The 14,032-nt window shown below is 37.7% G+C and overlaps 1 protein-coding gene across 1 annotated transcript; it reads right to left on the reverse strand.

Annotated features, from left to right (window-relative positions):
* Positions 1-5,347: 5,347 nt before the first annotated feature.
* On the reverse strand, positions 5,348-7,311 carry LOC109155606. The gene is made up of 9 exons (XM_019303225.1): positions 7,171-7,311; positions 6,888-7,071; positions 6,618-6,714; positions 6,402-6,529; positions 6,227-6,314; positions 5,982-6,114; positions 5,608-5,892; positions 5,475-5,510; positions 5,348-5,368 (listed from the first exon to the last, which is right to left on the reverse strand). Exons 1-9 carry the CDS (start codon positions 7,309-7,311, stop codon positions 5,348-5,350), a joined length of 1,113 nt encoding a protein of 370 aa, XP_019158770.1.
* Between the last annotated feature and the right edge of the window lie 6,721 nt (positions 7,312-14,032).

Below are 14,032 nucleotides of genomic sequence, written 5' to 3' on the forward strand. Positions count from 1 at the left end.
TTATCTAGGAACCATGCTGACGGAAAGCCTTGCGCCGTTGACTGTCGGAGTTGCCGAAGGTCGCCGGACTGCTGGAGTTTCTCGCCTACTTCTATTCCCTTTCGTGGGTGGATATCGCTTGTCTCTGTTTCTTTTACTGTCGCTGTTGCAGGTGGATTGGAGCCCGCCGCTACTGGAAGATTACCGCTCAAAGGTTGACATTGCTGAGCTGTTGCGTTGCTGCCTTCATCGGAGTTCCTCACAGAAGCCGCTGGTGCAAATCGTAGCTGTTGGAGCTTTCTTCCTCTCTTATTGTCATTGCTAAGGGATTGAGTGGAGTCCAAAGGTCGCCGGAGCCCGAAAATTGCTGGAGTCTGTCGCCCAACTCTGCTTCCCTATCGTTGCTGCCGCCGGAGGTCGAAGAAAAGCTTCGCTTATGAGCACTGTATCAAAGAACAAAAGCTTGAGAAGCTGCATACACCTTGAGGTTGAAGTAAAGCTTTTAGCTTTGCTTATGAGCACCGGAGGTCGAAGAAATGCTTTTAGATGAACTCTTCTGCGATCTGCGATTTTCTAATGGCCTTCACGTGACTAGCAGCTTTATTGGAAATGAACCAAAACATTACTTCAGTTGAGACCACCTATTTACTTCCACGCCACCACAATGCCTTCAGTATATACTAGTATAGTCCCCGTGCGATGCACGGGATGGATATTGTTCAAGTTATTGTCTAATTGTGTGAATAATTGTTTACGTTATTATGCTAAATTTGCGATATGAACGAATAGTTTAAAAAATAAAAACACGTTGAAACAAAATATCATAAACATCTGTTTATTAACAATTACAAATTATTGAAGATTTCATGGTATACCACGTTGGTTGTTGATGTAGCAGTTGTCCTTGAGTCACTGGAAACCAATATTTTGAGCCCACTTGGGTTGTTAACTCGAGATGCAGCAACGTACAATTGACCATGAACAAAAACTGGTTTTTTTAGAAGCAAACCTACATGTGACAGTGTTTGTCCTTGACTTTTGTTAATAGTCATTGCATACGCTAACATTAGTGGGAATTGTCGTCGTTGAAACTTGAATGGTAATCTTGTGTCTGAGGGTGACATCGACATTCTAGGTATAAATTAGTATGCTAACATATTAAACTTTAATTAGATAAAACATTACTAAATTTTGGATCAATAATTACACTTTATCAAATTCGAAACAAATAATAAATCTATATATCTATAATTACATTCGTGAACAAAAGTACATGAAATAGTCCAGTTTATATAGATTATGTATAATGTATAAAATCATCAAAATAATATTTATAAACAGCCAACACAGTTTAACACTATATAATATAGATATTATAAATACAGAATTAAAAAAAAAAAAAAACAAACAAACAAACAAACGCAGCTCTCAGTCCTCACAGTTGGGTCTTTGTTGACCTTACCTCCACGCTCAGATGTGGTAAACACTTAGAAATGAGAATGTTCATCTCATCTCATCCGAGCGTTTATCGCACTGAGAGTAATGGTCTTTGTTGGCTTATCTGCTTCAATCCGATCCCTTGCTAAATTTATGAGATGAGAATGATACTCTCATGTCAAACCCAGCGTACGCAGTATAGCTTTGCATCTTCTCTCTACATTTCAACCTATTTCCCTAAATTATTTTGCAGATTATGCTGTATCTGCTCGTACCCACACGTCGTTCGTATGTAATATACCCAAATCAGGGTCGATTACATACGACTTCTCTACCGATTTGGAAACCCTAGACTTGGTTTGGTGTGCTCGGAGAATCAGCAGTAGCAAAATTGGAAGCAGAAATCGTATATTTGTAAGTTGTAGTTCGAAATTCAATTAAACCTTTAACATAGGATTTCTGCTAAAATTCGATTTTGTCTCACAAATTATTTTACTTAATAGACAATCTACAACCCAGAAATTTGACACTTAGAATCATGCATCTAAACCCTATAATCTAGTTTATTTTGTTCTTTAACTTCCGATCGGAACATGCAAATGAAGCGTATGTAAATTTTATTCGGTGATTTTTTTATTTTTTTTTTCAGTTTCCTAAAAATCGGAAATATTATTTTGTCTACAGGCAAGTGTTGCTAAGTGGAGCAGAGAGCTTGTGAAACAGATAAGTTTTACTAATATATTCTATTTGTAATCTCGTTATTTGATAGTGTATGTCCAGCATAAGATGTGTTTTACAATATGAGTAATTACATGCTTCTACTAACTATTTCATACTGTATGAAAAGAATTTTAAGGGGACACACCTTTTGTTTGACGACACTGTTTCCTCTTGGAGCCAATAGTGCATGATGATGTAATTTTCCTCATGTTCTGAAATAAGAATGCTTGAGATTCTGTGGTTTTGATGGGAATGCTTTACCTCCTGTATTATTTGTTAGATGAGAGTATTGTGTTCACAGCAGTTTTGTAAATCCCATTTGAAATAATTGTTTGTGTATTTATATAGGAGGTGCCCTGGTTTCTATTGAAAAAAAAAAGACATTAGTCCTTAATTATTCATGTTATCAAGCACATAGGGAAGGTAAAAGGTTTTGTCAGCTCTCTCAATTAATTTTTTGAAGCTGAAAGGTTAATGTTTTTTAATTAGAGTTTTATATATTTAGTTGGTGTGGCTGGTAACATATCAGTGAATATATATTTATTTGGTCATGTTATATTGTAAATGGACGAAACCATTATCTTCTTACTAATGTGACTTTGGTTTTGCAGTGAAGGTGTTCGGGTCATATATGTGACATCTTAGATGACCCAAGTTTAAGTTCAGTAAACATATAGACTATGCACACCAGGTTTATTACAATGTTTAAATGTAAGTGTAAAACTTTCATTCTAACTGTGAGTTTCTAACTTACTATCCATAATGTTACTTTTCGAATTTATAAGAGACATGTAGTAATCTCAGTATTTTGTTTAAAAACTTAACAAACTGACTTTTGTCATTGAACAGGTGTATCGGTCACAGGTGTGAGTTTTTAATTCCAGTAATTTTTAAGTTGGGAACAAAACGGAGTATAGAATTAGATAACAGGTAATATTAGAGTTTAGGAACAAAAAGTTGACCATTAATGTTATGTTATGATTTTGGCTCAGTTATACTTATTAAAAACTCGTTTGGCAGGGCTTTTCAACACGGGATTTTTAATGTTCTCAAACACCTGCAATTATGAAGTTTGACCTCATTAGCACTTATTCTAATTGATTTTTACAGGAGTTCTTGAACCAAACCGTTGAGCAGGTCACATTACTTGACTAATTTGACATTCACATTTATTTATGGAAGTATGTTATGAAAAATTGTCTAAATGCCTTTGTTTTACAGTGAAGGTGTTGGCGTCACAGATTTGATATCTTAGTTAAGGCACTGCTAATGTAAGTTAAAAAATGTTTATTGAATCGTGAGTTTATAGGTGTGTAGCAGTAATATTTACTAATTTTCAAGACATGTTGCACATTAAGGTGTATTCGTCAAAGGTGGCTGACCTTAAATCATTCAATTTAAAAGTGAAGTCACTGAACAGGTAATGTTAGAGATGGATTTGTAAATTTCTACAATTAATGCTATAGTATAACCTTGCCCTCAGTTATGCTTATCAAAATAGCTTTTTGCAGGACTTTTTCGAAACCAATCACAAACTAATTTTCAAATAGAGCAGGTCATGTCACTTTCCTAATTTGCAAACTGTATTTAGAAATTGACGAATTTTATGTGAACTGATCTCAAACTTAATTTTTTTTTGCAGTGAAGGTGTTGGTGTTACAGATCTCTGATCCTAGATGACACAAACCTAAACTTGGGCCCCAAGATAGTATACAGTTCATATGTTTCTACTGCTAGGTAATTAAGCTACATTTCTAAACCAAATTGTGAGTTTAGAAGTGTTTTACAGTAATGTTAGTTTACTACTTTTCAACACAGATTTTAAATGAAATCTTTAATATGTCAAATTTTTTAAGTTGAGTTTGGATTTTGCAGTGAATCTATTGGTTTATACAACCTGAAGTATTGACTGATCCTAAAGTATACTTCGTAACCAAGTGAATAAGCAGAACAACTCTAAATGTTTAGATGTGAGTTTGGACCATGTTCTTTTAAGACTCAAGTTAAAATATTTAATTTTTATCACTGACTAACCTCAATTGTGACAATTTACTTAGCAGGATGATCGAAAGTCGTGACTTTTGAAAGGATACAGACTGCAATATGTTATTCCCAGGAAAAGCAGGTAAAATTTATTTGTTATGTTATTTTGTACATACTTTACTGTGTATGTGAGACATTTTCAATTTTTTTTGTGTTGCCAAAATCTGTTATACGTGTTTCCTTGCTTTTAATAGTTAATTTTTTATTTTATTGCATGTCCAATGAAAGCTGATTTCCAATTAAAAAACATGTTGCTGCAAGAAAGTTTTTTTTTTTAGGGTAACACTTCATTGACTACTTGTGGTTAAGATACAAAACGTATAATGTTCTATATCTAAATAGAACTTATATAGATTATTCTAGATATTCTAGAATACTTCCTAACAATCTAGTAACTTGTTGTTTCAACTTCATGCACACCATATGTTCCTTGAACTTGATTCGCATGGCTATCTTCTGATGAACAACATCTTTGTGTTTGTTTTCTATATTTGAACTCCAGCTACCTGCAAAAGTATAACAACTTTGAAAAAACATTAGGATTAACTACCAATTATATTTGCTGAGATAGAAAAATTTTCCAATTAACAAACATGTGAGTTCAAATATTAAAATAGAATACTCTAGGAATAGTAGTGAAGTCCTGCAAAATATATAAAATGCAAAGAAAGTTCTCCTGGCAAAAAGAGCATCTCAAGGAGAAAATAAATACATCAATAGTTAGTGTGTCCAAAGTCTCACATCCAAGACCATACTTAGAAACATTGTCCAGATAGGGCCTACCACTTAGGCCAAAAACACTATTTACATTGTTCAAACAGTTTCAAGATTCCTTCAATTTTTCTAATTTCACAACAACTTCCTTTGATTTTTTTGAGCTTTGGGTACTTGAAAATTCATCCATCAAAGACCTTTTAACTGCTCCTGCTTCATACGCATCACCAGTGAGATTAATGGGAATAGCCTGTAGAGGACTCTCGGCTTCATTGACATTCAGTTCATCCTAAACAAACATTTAAGTTGTATATGTTAGATATAGAAATGTTGAGACCATAGTTAATAGGCATCTAACAATAGTTATGACTAATAAATACCTCATCCTCCCAAAGGTCATCTTCTATAAGCTCAAATTCCATCTTAGAGTTAAGATCTTTATCCCTTCCGAGCATCAACTGTGGGGCATGTAACTCTAACATTTCCACATCATTGATAATCCTCATCACAGAAAAGGCATTTAGGAGGTTTAGAAATTGTTCCCTTCGCACCGCAATTCTGAAAATTAGGTTTAGGCCAACCAATGCTTGAATCTCAGCAGGAACACCATCTTTTCCCTATAGTATAAAGGATATAAGTTGAATAGTGGTACATGTTCATTGAGCCAATTCAAAATAAAATAAGTTAAGAAATTAGGTTAGTGTAATGTGGTACCTGAGAATTTTTCTGTTTCAAATCCAGTGCACTCAACCCTAACAACTCAGTGCATTCCCTATCCCACATGACAAAGGGAGCATTCCCTTTGATGTCTACAACCCTTATCTTAATCCTATACCTCAAGATCCCATCTCCCCAAGTCCTATCACATTCTTTGCAATATAGGAACTCTTTTTTGGGCTCCAACTTCTTGTAGCATGATTTTGTCCGACACGATGGATAATACCACTCCCCATCGCAGTCAATAAAAACTATTCGAGCAGCTACCCAGAACTCACCAAACTGAATCATATATAAATAAATATTATTTAGCAGCAAAACTAAGATGTTAGCCATTATTACTTAATTAGATAGTGAGATAGTTTTCATACCTCCTTCTTTGCATACACTACTGTCAATGTTCTTAATTGCAAATCCTCCTTTAGGGATACAGTGTATGAACTTCCAGGGTTGAAACTGGACTGTGAAACAATACTCCTCATCGGAGTTTGTTCAAGGCACAAACTGTTGGAATAATTATATTAGACACAATCTTAGGTGATTTGATTTTTGACAGAAGTTAAAAAATAACAACCAAATATTTTTAGTAGTTAAACAGTAAATTTGTTTTACATACCTTTCTCTAAACTGCATGAACTCTGGGGTTTGTTGATTGAATAGGAGTTGTGTAACATCATATGATGAACAGATTTTTATATCACCACCTAAATATCAAAAAAAAAAAGTGTTAAAGCAAATTTAGAGAATACTTTTTAAAAAATAATAATTGAAGTCAAGAGATGAGTAGTTACTTTTCAAGCAGGTTCTAGCTCTACAGAACTGTATTAAAACCAAAAGTGGTTCTTCAGTAGCAGAATTGTAGTACACCTCCACTTTGTTTACATGGTCATCCCATACAGTACAACCCAATTGAATACCACTGTAAATACATTTAGATGTTAGGTAAGGCTGCAAACACTTTAGGAATAGGAAAATACATTTATAGATCTAGAAAATTAGACACATACTCTGAATCTTCAATTACAAAGTCGATCAACCTTGCGTTTTTGCCATTGATTACCTTTTCTTGGGGAGCATGTATCTCTACCACACGGCCAATTACATCTAACACATATTTTTACAATGGAAAGTGTAACGTTAGTAAAAGAATTAAAATTTTTTAAAAACTATACTAATAATATAACCTTACCAAATACTTGCTTCTCATCAAACAGATTGATTAGCTTTTAGTGCCTTGAAATCCATCAATCTGTACATGTGCATTGGAAAATTTGTACCCTTCAACTGTTTTACAACAGTTTGATAATTGAATTTTATCATGAATTTATGTGGGCTGGTCTTGAAAGAGTAGAAATTAGTGATGACCACAAAGTTCTTAACACCATACACTTTTCCTTCTGTAAAAGTCGACCGGAATTTCTCTACAAATTCCTTGGGTATGTGGGCATGTAAAAAAGTGCCCTGTAAGCAATTAGAACTGATGATTTTAGATTATGATGTAATAGTTAGTAATATTCAATAGTTTTCGAGATTACACAGTACATTTCAACAAAAAATTACCTGCTGATCATGGAAGACAACTTCTTTGGGTTTGAGTACGGGAGACGGCTTCCTCTCTTGGATGTCATACGCCCTCACAGTTCGCAAACGCAGGGCGTTGCGTGTATTCATTGGGGATATATCACTTGCAAGAACGTACATTGTTGGCTGCTTGTATCGACTGAAACTTGAGCTATTACGTGCAGTTGAGCGTGTGAGATCCGAAGATGAACAATGGTTTTGATCATGCTGAGACTGTTATTTAAATATCGATGGCCTGCACTTCATTGGAAGAAGCAATTCGGCGTAATGAATATGTAAACATAATTGTTTACATAAATAGCTTATCGGAATTCGCAGAGACCAACCTATTTCAAATTAGGTCTTTAGTTTGATTGGTTGAAATTGATTTTGTAAGCCAAAAATAAAAGGAAACAATTTTTTTTTTTGTAAACTCTTCGGTAACTGAACGGTCTCACCTGGATTCTTACGCATTTCAATTATTACTCTCGTATAATGGAAACGACAGCGTTTCATTTGGGCGGGAACTTTTTGACCTATGTTATTTTGCTTTAATATATATAGAGATTACATCCATATACATAACATACATTGTATATGACTATATGTACACATGCCAACTTTCCTCTCTTTTTCGTTTGTTTCTTTCTTTTGATTTTTTTTTTCTTTCTCTTTTTCTTTTGGGTTTTTTTCTTCTGTTTCGTTTTTTTTTTTTTTTTGTTTCTATCTTGCATCTTTTTGTTTGCCTTTATTTTGTTAATATAATAATAATATAATAATAATAATAACTAGTAACAATACATAATAATAATAATAGTAATAACAATAATTAATAACATTAATTATTATCGTTATTCCTCCCGACTTTCTCAAACTCGACATAACTTTAACGCGATTCAAAATGATGTACTTTCTAGATCAACGTTTTAGCGGGGTAAAGAGAGGGCTTGGTAATATCTAGCAGCAAGAACAATCATAACAATTAACCCATAAACCTTCTCGATTTAAATGAAATTTGAACACAAGAAATTCTAGACAAATTCGTGCCTTCACTACCCCTCAAAACTTGACCTTTCTAAAGTTGTATTCAAGCTTTGATGTCTTCATGAAAGTTGTAGCTCTGTAAGTTAGCTTTCCAACGATGCATAGATCACCTCAATCGGATCAACGTAGACCGGGATATGAACAAAATACTAAACATTGGTCAATTGTTGCGGGATGCATGCTTTGAAAATTTTTTTCCATTCTAAGACTCACAATACTTCCTAGACTTGACTGGTTCTCCTCCTTTCCATGTCAATAATTAACGTGTGCTTGAATAGAATCACTATCTTGGATGAAAATATAAAATTTTTGTTATGACTGAACTTAGACAATAAAATTTCTAAGCTGCCTACGTACTCCTGCAAAGGAGATCAAGTCAAACGTAGTTCAAATATATTTTTTTTAAAAGTAAAGCCGTTCACATTTTAGACTCATGCGGGCCAGGAGCGTCTTTGACTTGGGCCCACTCATAGGCAAGCGAGATGTTTTAGCAGTTTAACCACGTGCAACATTTTGGTGGATATCATTCATCAAGTAGTCTCGTTTACTTAATTAATAGGGCCAACTTGCGCATCATTTTCATCAACCAAGTTGTACATGCCCCCCCCCCCCCCCCCCCACAATCAGGATCTCGTCATGTCAATTAATGTCGTGTACTTAATTAATAGGGCCAACTTGCGCATCATTTTCATCAACCAAGTTGTACATACCCCCGCAACTGGGATCTCATCATGTCAATTAATGTGGAATGAAGACGGCACCTCATCTTGAGTTGGTGTCGCTCCAGAATCAAGGTCTTCTTCTTTTCCTTCTTGCACATGAGTGTATAACTGTATATGATGGTCTTTGGCTGGACCTTCAAGACTTTGCTGCATGAAACATGGACATCAACTTCTCGTCTCATACGAGAGGGAACTATACTTCTAAGCCTTTTTGAAGACTCTATTTCAATAGAAGTGTTGGTATGTTCTTTTAAAACTCGAGAAGCTCCAAGTCTGTCATGTATTGACTTCCTCTTAGCAGGTTTGGGATTTGACCCAAGCCTATGAAAGGTTGACCGTCGTGGTTCTACCTCGCCAATCCTATCAAAAGACTGATTGCCTCTTATGGTGCTTCTCCTCATCGGTAGAAGTGATGCAGTTACTTGCGGCTCTGTTTATGAAGATTCGCAGTGGTTTAGGGAGCCCATAGCCTAATCCTTTACGTTCATGCGGTCCCTACTGATTTGACTTGCCTTTATCGCCGGCTTCTAGGATAAGCTTCCCCAACTTCTGCGGCTCCTTGGGATTATAGCCAGCTTTAGCTAGGAGTTTAAAAGCATTGGGGTCGAAGCCATTAGTGCGCTTAACAGGCAACATTTCATCTATTCCATCCCGAGCATTGTTATCTTTGGTTTCTTCTCCAAGCGGTTTGGCTAGGGGAACTTTCAATGGTTCAATTCTTGTAAGCGGGAAAACAAGTTCCTTATTGCAATGAGCTTGGTCTACGACTTGTTTGCCTTTCCACTTTGGATCGGGAGGTGTGTCAACATCGCTTTGGTCAGCCTCCTCTACAACTTGTTTCTTCAAGTAAAATTTTGCATCTGCAAAGTACGACTCTGCTTCGATCAAGGGAGTTCCATCGGCGACTACCTTTTCTATCACATCGCCTTTTTCAAACATGAGGCATTGGTGCCAGGATGAGGGGACTACTCCATTCTCATGTATCCAAGGTCGGCCTAGCAACAAATTGTAGGACGTCCTTGCATCTATCACATAGCATAGTGTACTTGAGTTTAGTGTTCCGATCCTGAGGTCGAGTCTGATGGTACCCAGTGCTCTTTGTCCGCCTTGATTAAATCCTTGAATCATTAAGCGGCTTTGAGAGAGCTCATCGGTGGAGATGTCAAGTTCCTTCATAGCCCGGAGTGACAGAATGTTCACAGCCGACCCTTGATCAATCAAAATCATTTTAATCTTTTGCTCGCGGGCATAACCTTCAACAAACAACGGACGATTATGTGGTGTACCACCAAGCAATAGATCCTCATCTTTAAAAGTTATCTCGGCGATATAAGACGCGACTTTGTGGACTTGGACCTCGTTGCTTCCTTCAATCAAGGGGAATGAAGATTCTCACACTTCAACATGTTCTTCATTGGTATTCAAGCAAGTTCCAAGAATGTCTGTTCTACTCAGGCGAAACCCCTTTGGCATGTATTGAGCTAGGGTAACTGGTGCTCGTGGCTTGCTAGGACGTCCTTTCTTCTTCAAGTCATGGACGGGGTCCCTTACCGACTTCTTCTCAACCCATTGCTTTGTCATTTTCTTTAATTGTTTAATATGACTAACAGGATCGACTTGTGATGGTTTTAAGTACTGCACGTCAACATGCTTTACTCTAAATGGAAGTGTGCGTTTATGTTGCTTGCCCCCATTATTCTCCCCATCTTCTATAGGTAATGGAGCAAACCTCCCACATGAAACCTGGTTTGTGCTTGCGCTAGCATCCGCAAGCTCTATCTTCCCATTTCGAGCAAGCGACATGACTCTATCTTTGAAAACGAAGCACTTTTCAATTGGGTGGCCGAGGAGACGGTGATATTTGCAATAGTTGAGGTCATCCACCCTAGCAGCTTCTTCGGGCCGCTTCACCTCAGGCAATTCAATTAATTTGAGTTTCAGCAACTCGTCAAACATAGGAGAAACGTCAGAATCCAAGAATGGATATTGTTTCTCCTGCCACTCTTCAACAATTGTTTTTCTAGCTCCCCTTGATGGGCCGGGGAATGATCTCGGCTTGGGCTTCTCATCCACTTTGGTGAAAACCCGCATTGGTCCTGTCATCACGTTCATCGTCTCTTTCTTCTCTTGCTTTGGAAAGAACTTACTCCATTTGTTGACATCTTGGTTTGCAGGTGCCTTTGATGAGCTGGGTATACTCGACATGCTTAGTCCCCTATTGGCTTCAATACTCAATTCCATGTCATGAGCACGACTGGATAGTTCTTCAAATGTCCTGGGTTTGATTCCCTACAAGATGTAAGAGAGCTCAAAGTGCATGCCTTGGATGCACATTTCAATTGCAGAGCTTTGTGATATCCTCTCTTTACAGTTGAGGCACAACTCCCTCCATCTCTCGATGAAGGCGCCTGCACATTCACCCTTCCATTGGTGGGTAGTGGTGAGCTCCAAGAAGCTGACAGTCCTTCTTGTGCTGTAGAAGCGGGTCAAGAACTCGCGATCCATATCATTCCAGCTATCAATGCAACTATGCGCCAGGTCGGTGTACCAATCAAAGGCAGTGCCCTTCAGAGAGCGGACGAACTGCTTGACGAGGAGATCTCCGTATGTTCCTGCATCATTACAGGTTTCAATGAAGTAGGCGATGTACTGCCTTGGGTTGCCTTCTCCATCAAACTGCTGGAACTTGTGAGGTTGATAGCCCAACGGCATCTTCATTTCTTCAATCCTCAGAGTATATGGCTTGGTGTAAGTGTATGAAGATTGTCCTCCTCGAGCTTCCCTTTGACCGCTCCCATGATGTAGTCATTCAACTGCTCGACAGGTATCATGCCCTCAGAAATTGGAATACTTTTCTCAGCGGGTAGTGGACGAGAGATTGTCTCTTCCATTCCTGGCCTACTGTGATGACGCGGTGACTCGACATCGATCTCATTTTCTTCGATTTGAGGCTGCTTCCCGGAAGCTCGACTGCTTTCAACCTTTTCATTGAGCTCATTGATCCTCCTTTCTTGGTTATGCATGAACGTAGTTATTCCTTCGAGAGCTTTGGTGATGCTTGCTAGTTGTTCCTCCACCGAAGCTGCGTTTGTTGTCATAGCGAGCATGACTGTGTATATGTGATTCCATTCCGGTGTGGTTCTCCGCAGAAGTGATGACTGTGATGAGCTTCCACTGCTTGGGGTTTTATTCGAGGGAGTAGAGCTCGCAGGACTCTTGTTGCTAGGAGCTCCTTCACTTGTAGGATTCTTGTTGCTGGGAGTTCCTTCGCTTGAAGGATTCTTGTTGCTGGGAGCTCCTTCGCTTGAAGGATTCTTGTCGCCAACAGCTTCCATTGTAGCAGATGACCCCTTGTTACGTATAGCTCTTCGTGGCATGGTGGAGCTTCTATCAATCCTCCGAACGATGTGGCGAGCGATATCTTGGGCCCCGTGCAATTGCACTCCTAGGTTCCTCACTCGACTCCGAGTCATTGCTCCTTCCACGTTTTGGCTGTCACTGGAACCGGCCACGGATGATGCCTTGGAGCGGGTAGCTTGAGCGTAGGTCATCTTGGAGGAGAGATTTCTTGATGCCATTTTTGGATTCCTTCCGTATAGAGCCCGCGAATCAATAGTGAAGAGATGAGAGGCAGAGTTGTCCCACTGGGCGTGCCAAAATCTGTAAACACAAAAAGTAAACTTTGTATATATTCACAAAATTCCGTGTACAGCGTGTGTATAATTCAATGCAGGTACAAAATCTCTGTCTAGTCCTCTGATTCTTCACTGATGTTATCTATGGAAGTGCCTACGGGATTCAAATAGCATAGCCTCCGTGATTCAAATGGCGCGTGCCTCCGGGATTTAAGTGGCGTAGCTTCCGGAATTCAATTGGCGTGACTTCCAACAACGAGCGTCAAGAATTTAGAAGTAATCAACCCTGCAAGGGATTCAAATTGCCTCCAAAATCAACAAAAATGCCTTCAAATCTTCTAGCGTTCTTCAATGCCTTCAAGCTCTTCAAATGCTCTCAATTCCTCAAGTCTTCAAGTTCTTCAAGCTTTCAAATTCTTCAAGCTTTCAAGTGTGTTTTGGAATGAAAACGAAGGCTCTATTTATACTAGAAGCCTAACCAACATTCCTCAACAAACTCCCCCTTTATTAATTAATTATTCTAGAAAATGAACCTTGCCCAGAATCAAGTCCTGGTTCATTATTGTATAATCTAATTCAAATTCAAATTAAATTATAATTATTTAATTCAAATATAATAAAATAAATATTATATTTAAATTATAACTATAATTCAAATTCAAATATGAAATGGGTTTGGACCAATTAATTAACTAATTCAATAGCCCAAATCAAATTTAATTGGACTCATTAAATTAATTTAATTATTATGGCCCAATTAATTAAATTAGTCCAATAATCAATCTCAACGTTGGTCCAATAACAATTTTGTCGTCCATTTATCGGGTTCAAATTTTCTGTGTCTACAGCACCAAATAAAAAATAAAAAAATGAAAGGTTAAAATGCGATATAAATCATCTCGGATAATTAATTATGCGGGAGACAGTTTTCATTCGTTATTATAGATTATCATACTTTAGGACCAAAGACACGACTTGGGACTTGGGTCAAGTGGTCAACCAAAGATTTCACCAGGCCAGTTAGTTTTTTTATATAGGTCATCCTCTTTTTCATATTGCTTTAACAATTTTAAAATGTTGCACTCCTTCATACTCATCCTTAATTACATTGCTTTGATTGCTGTAGTTTCTCATGCAAAAGACACGCTATTATCCGATGAGGTCCTCAGTAGCGACGGGCGACATGGGACCCTCACATTCTTGGAATCCCAGAATAAGCTCTTCCGTTTACAGTTCCTCAGACGACAGGGAACCCAAAATTACCTGTATTTGGGCATTCAGTACATGTATAGTGCCAACGCTGAAACCACCATTTGGGTCTCTAATGCCAATGACATATTTTCCGGCAGCCTTTTCTTGAAAATGAAAGGGAATGGGCGGCTGATAGTCGGAGACGGATCGAGCCACAACTCCTTTGTGGTGAACAATAGGCTGAGTTCGGTGTTTAACACGAGTGCAACT

Source organism: Ipomoea nil, unplaced genomic scaffold (genome assembly GCF_001879475.1).
Source record: "Ipomoea nil cultivar Tokyo-kokei standard unplaced genomic scaffold, Asagao_1.1 scaffold0276, whole genome shotgun sequence".
NCBI classification, from domain to species: Eukaryota; Viridiplantae; Streptophyta; class Magnoliopsida; order Solanales; family Convolvulaceae; genus Ipomoea; species Ipomoea nil.

Excerpts from the sequence above, each read along its gene's own strand:
- LOC109155606 (XM_019303225.1), bottom strand. The coding sequence starts at position 7,311 with ATGTACGTTCTTGCAAGTGATATATCCCCAATGAATACACGCAACGCC. Across the intron at positions 7,072-7,170 it reads TTGTCTTCCATGATCAGCAG|GGCACTTTTTTACATGCCCA; the intron begins GTAATTTTTTGT and ends AATTGCTTACAG. Across the intron at positions 6,315-6,401 it reads AGCTAGAACCTGCTTGAAAA|GTGGTGATATAAAAATCTGT; the intron begins GTAACTACTCAT and ends TTTGATATTTAG.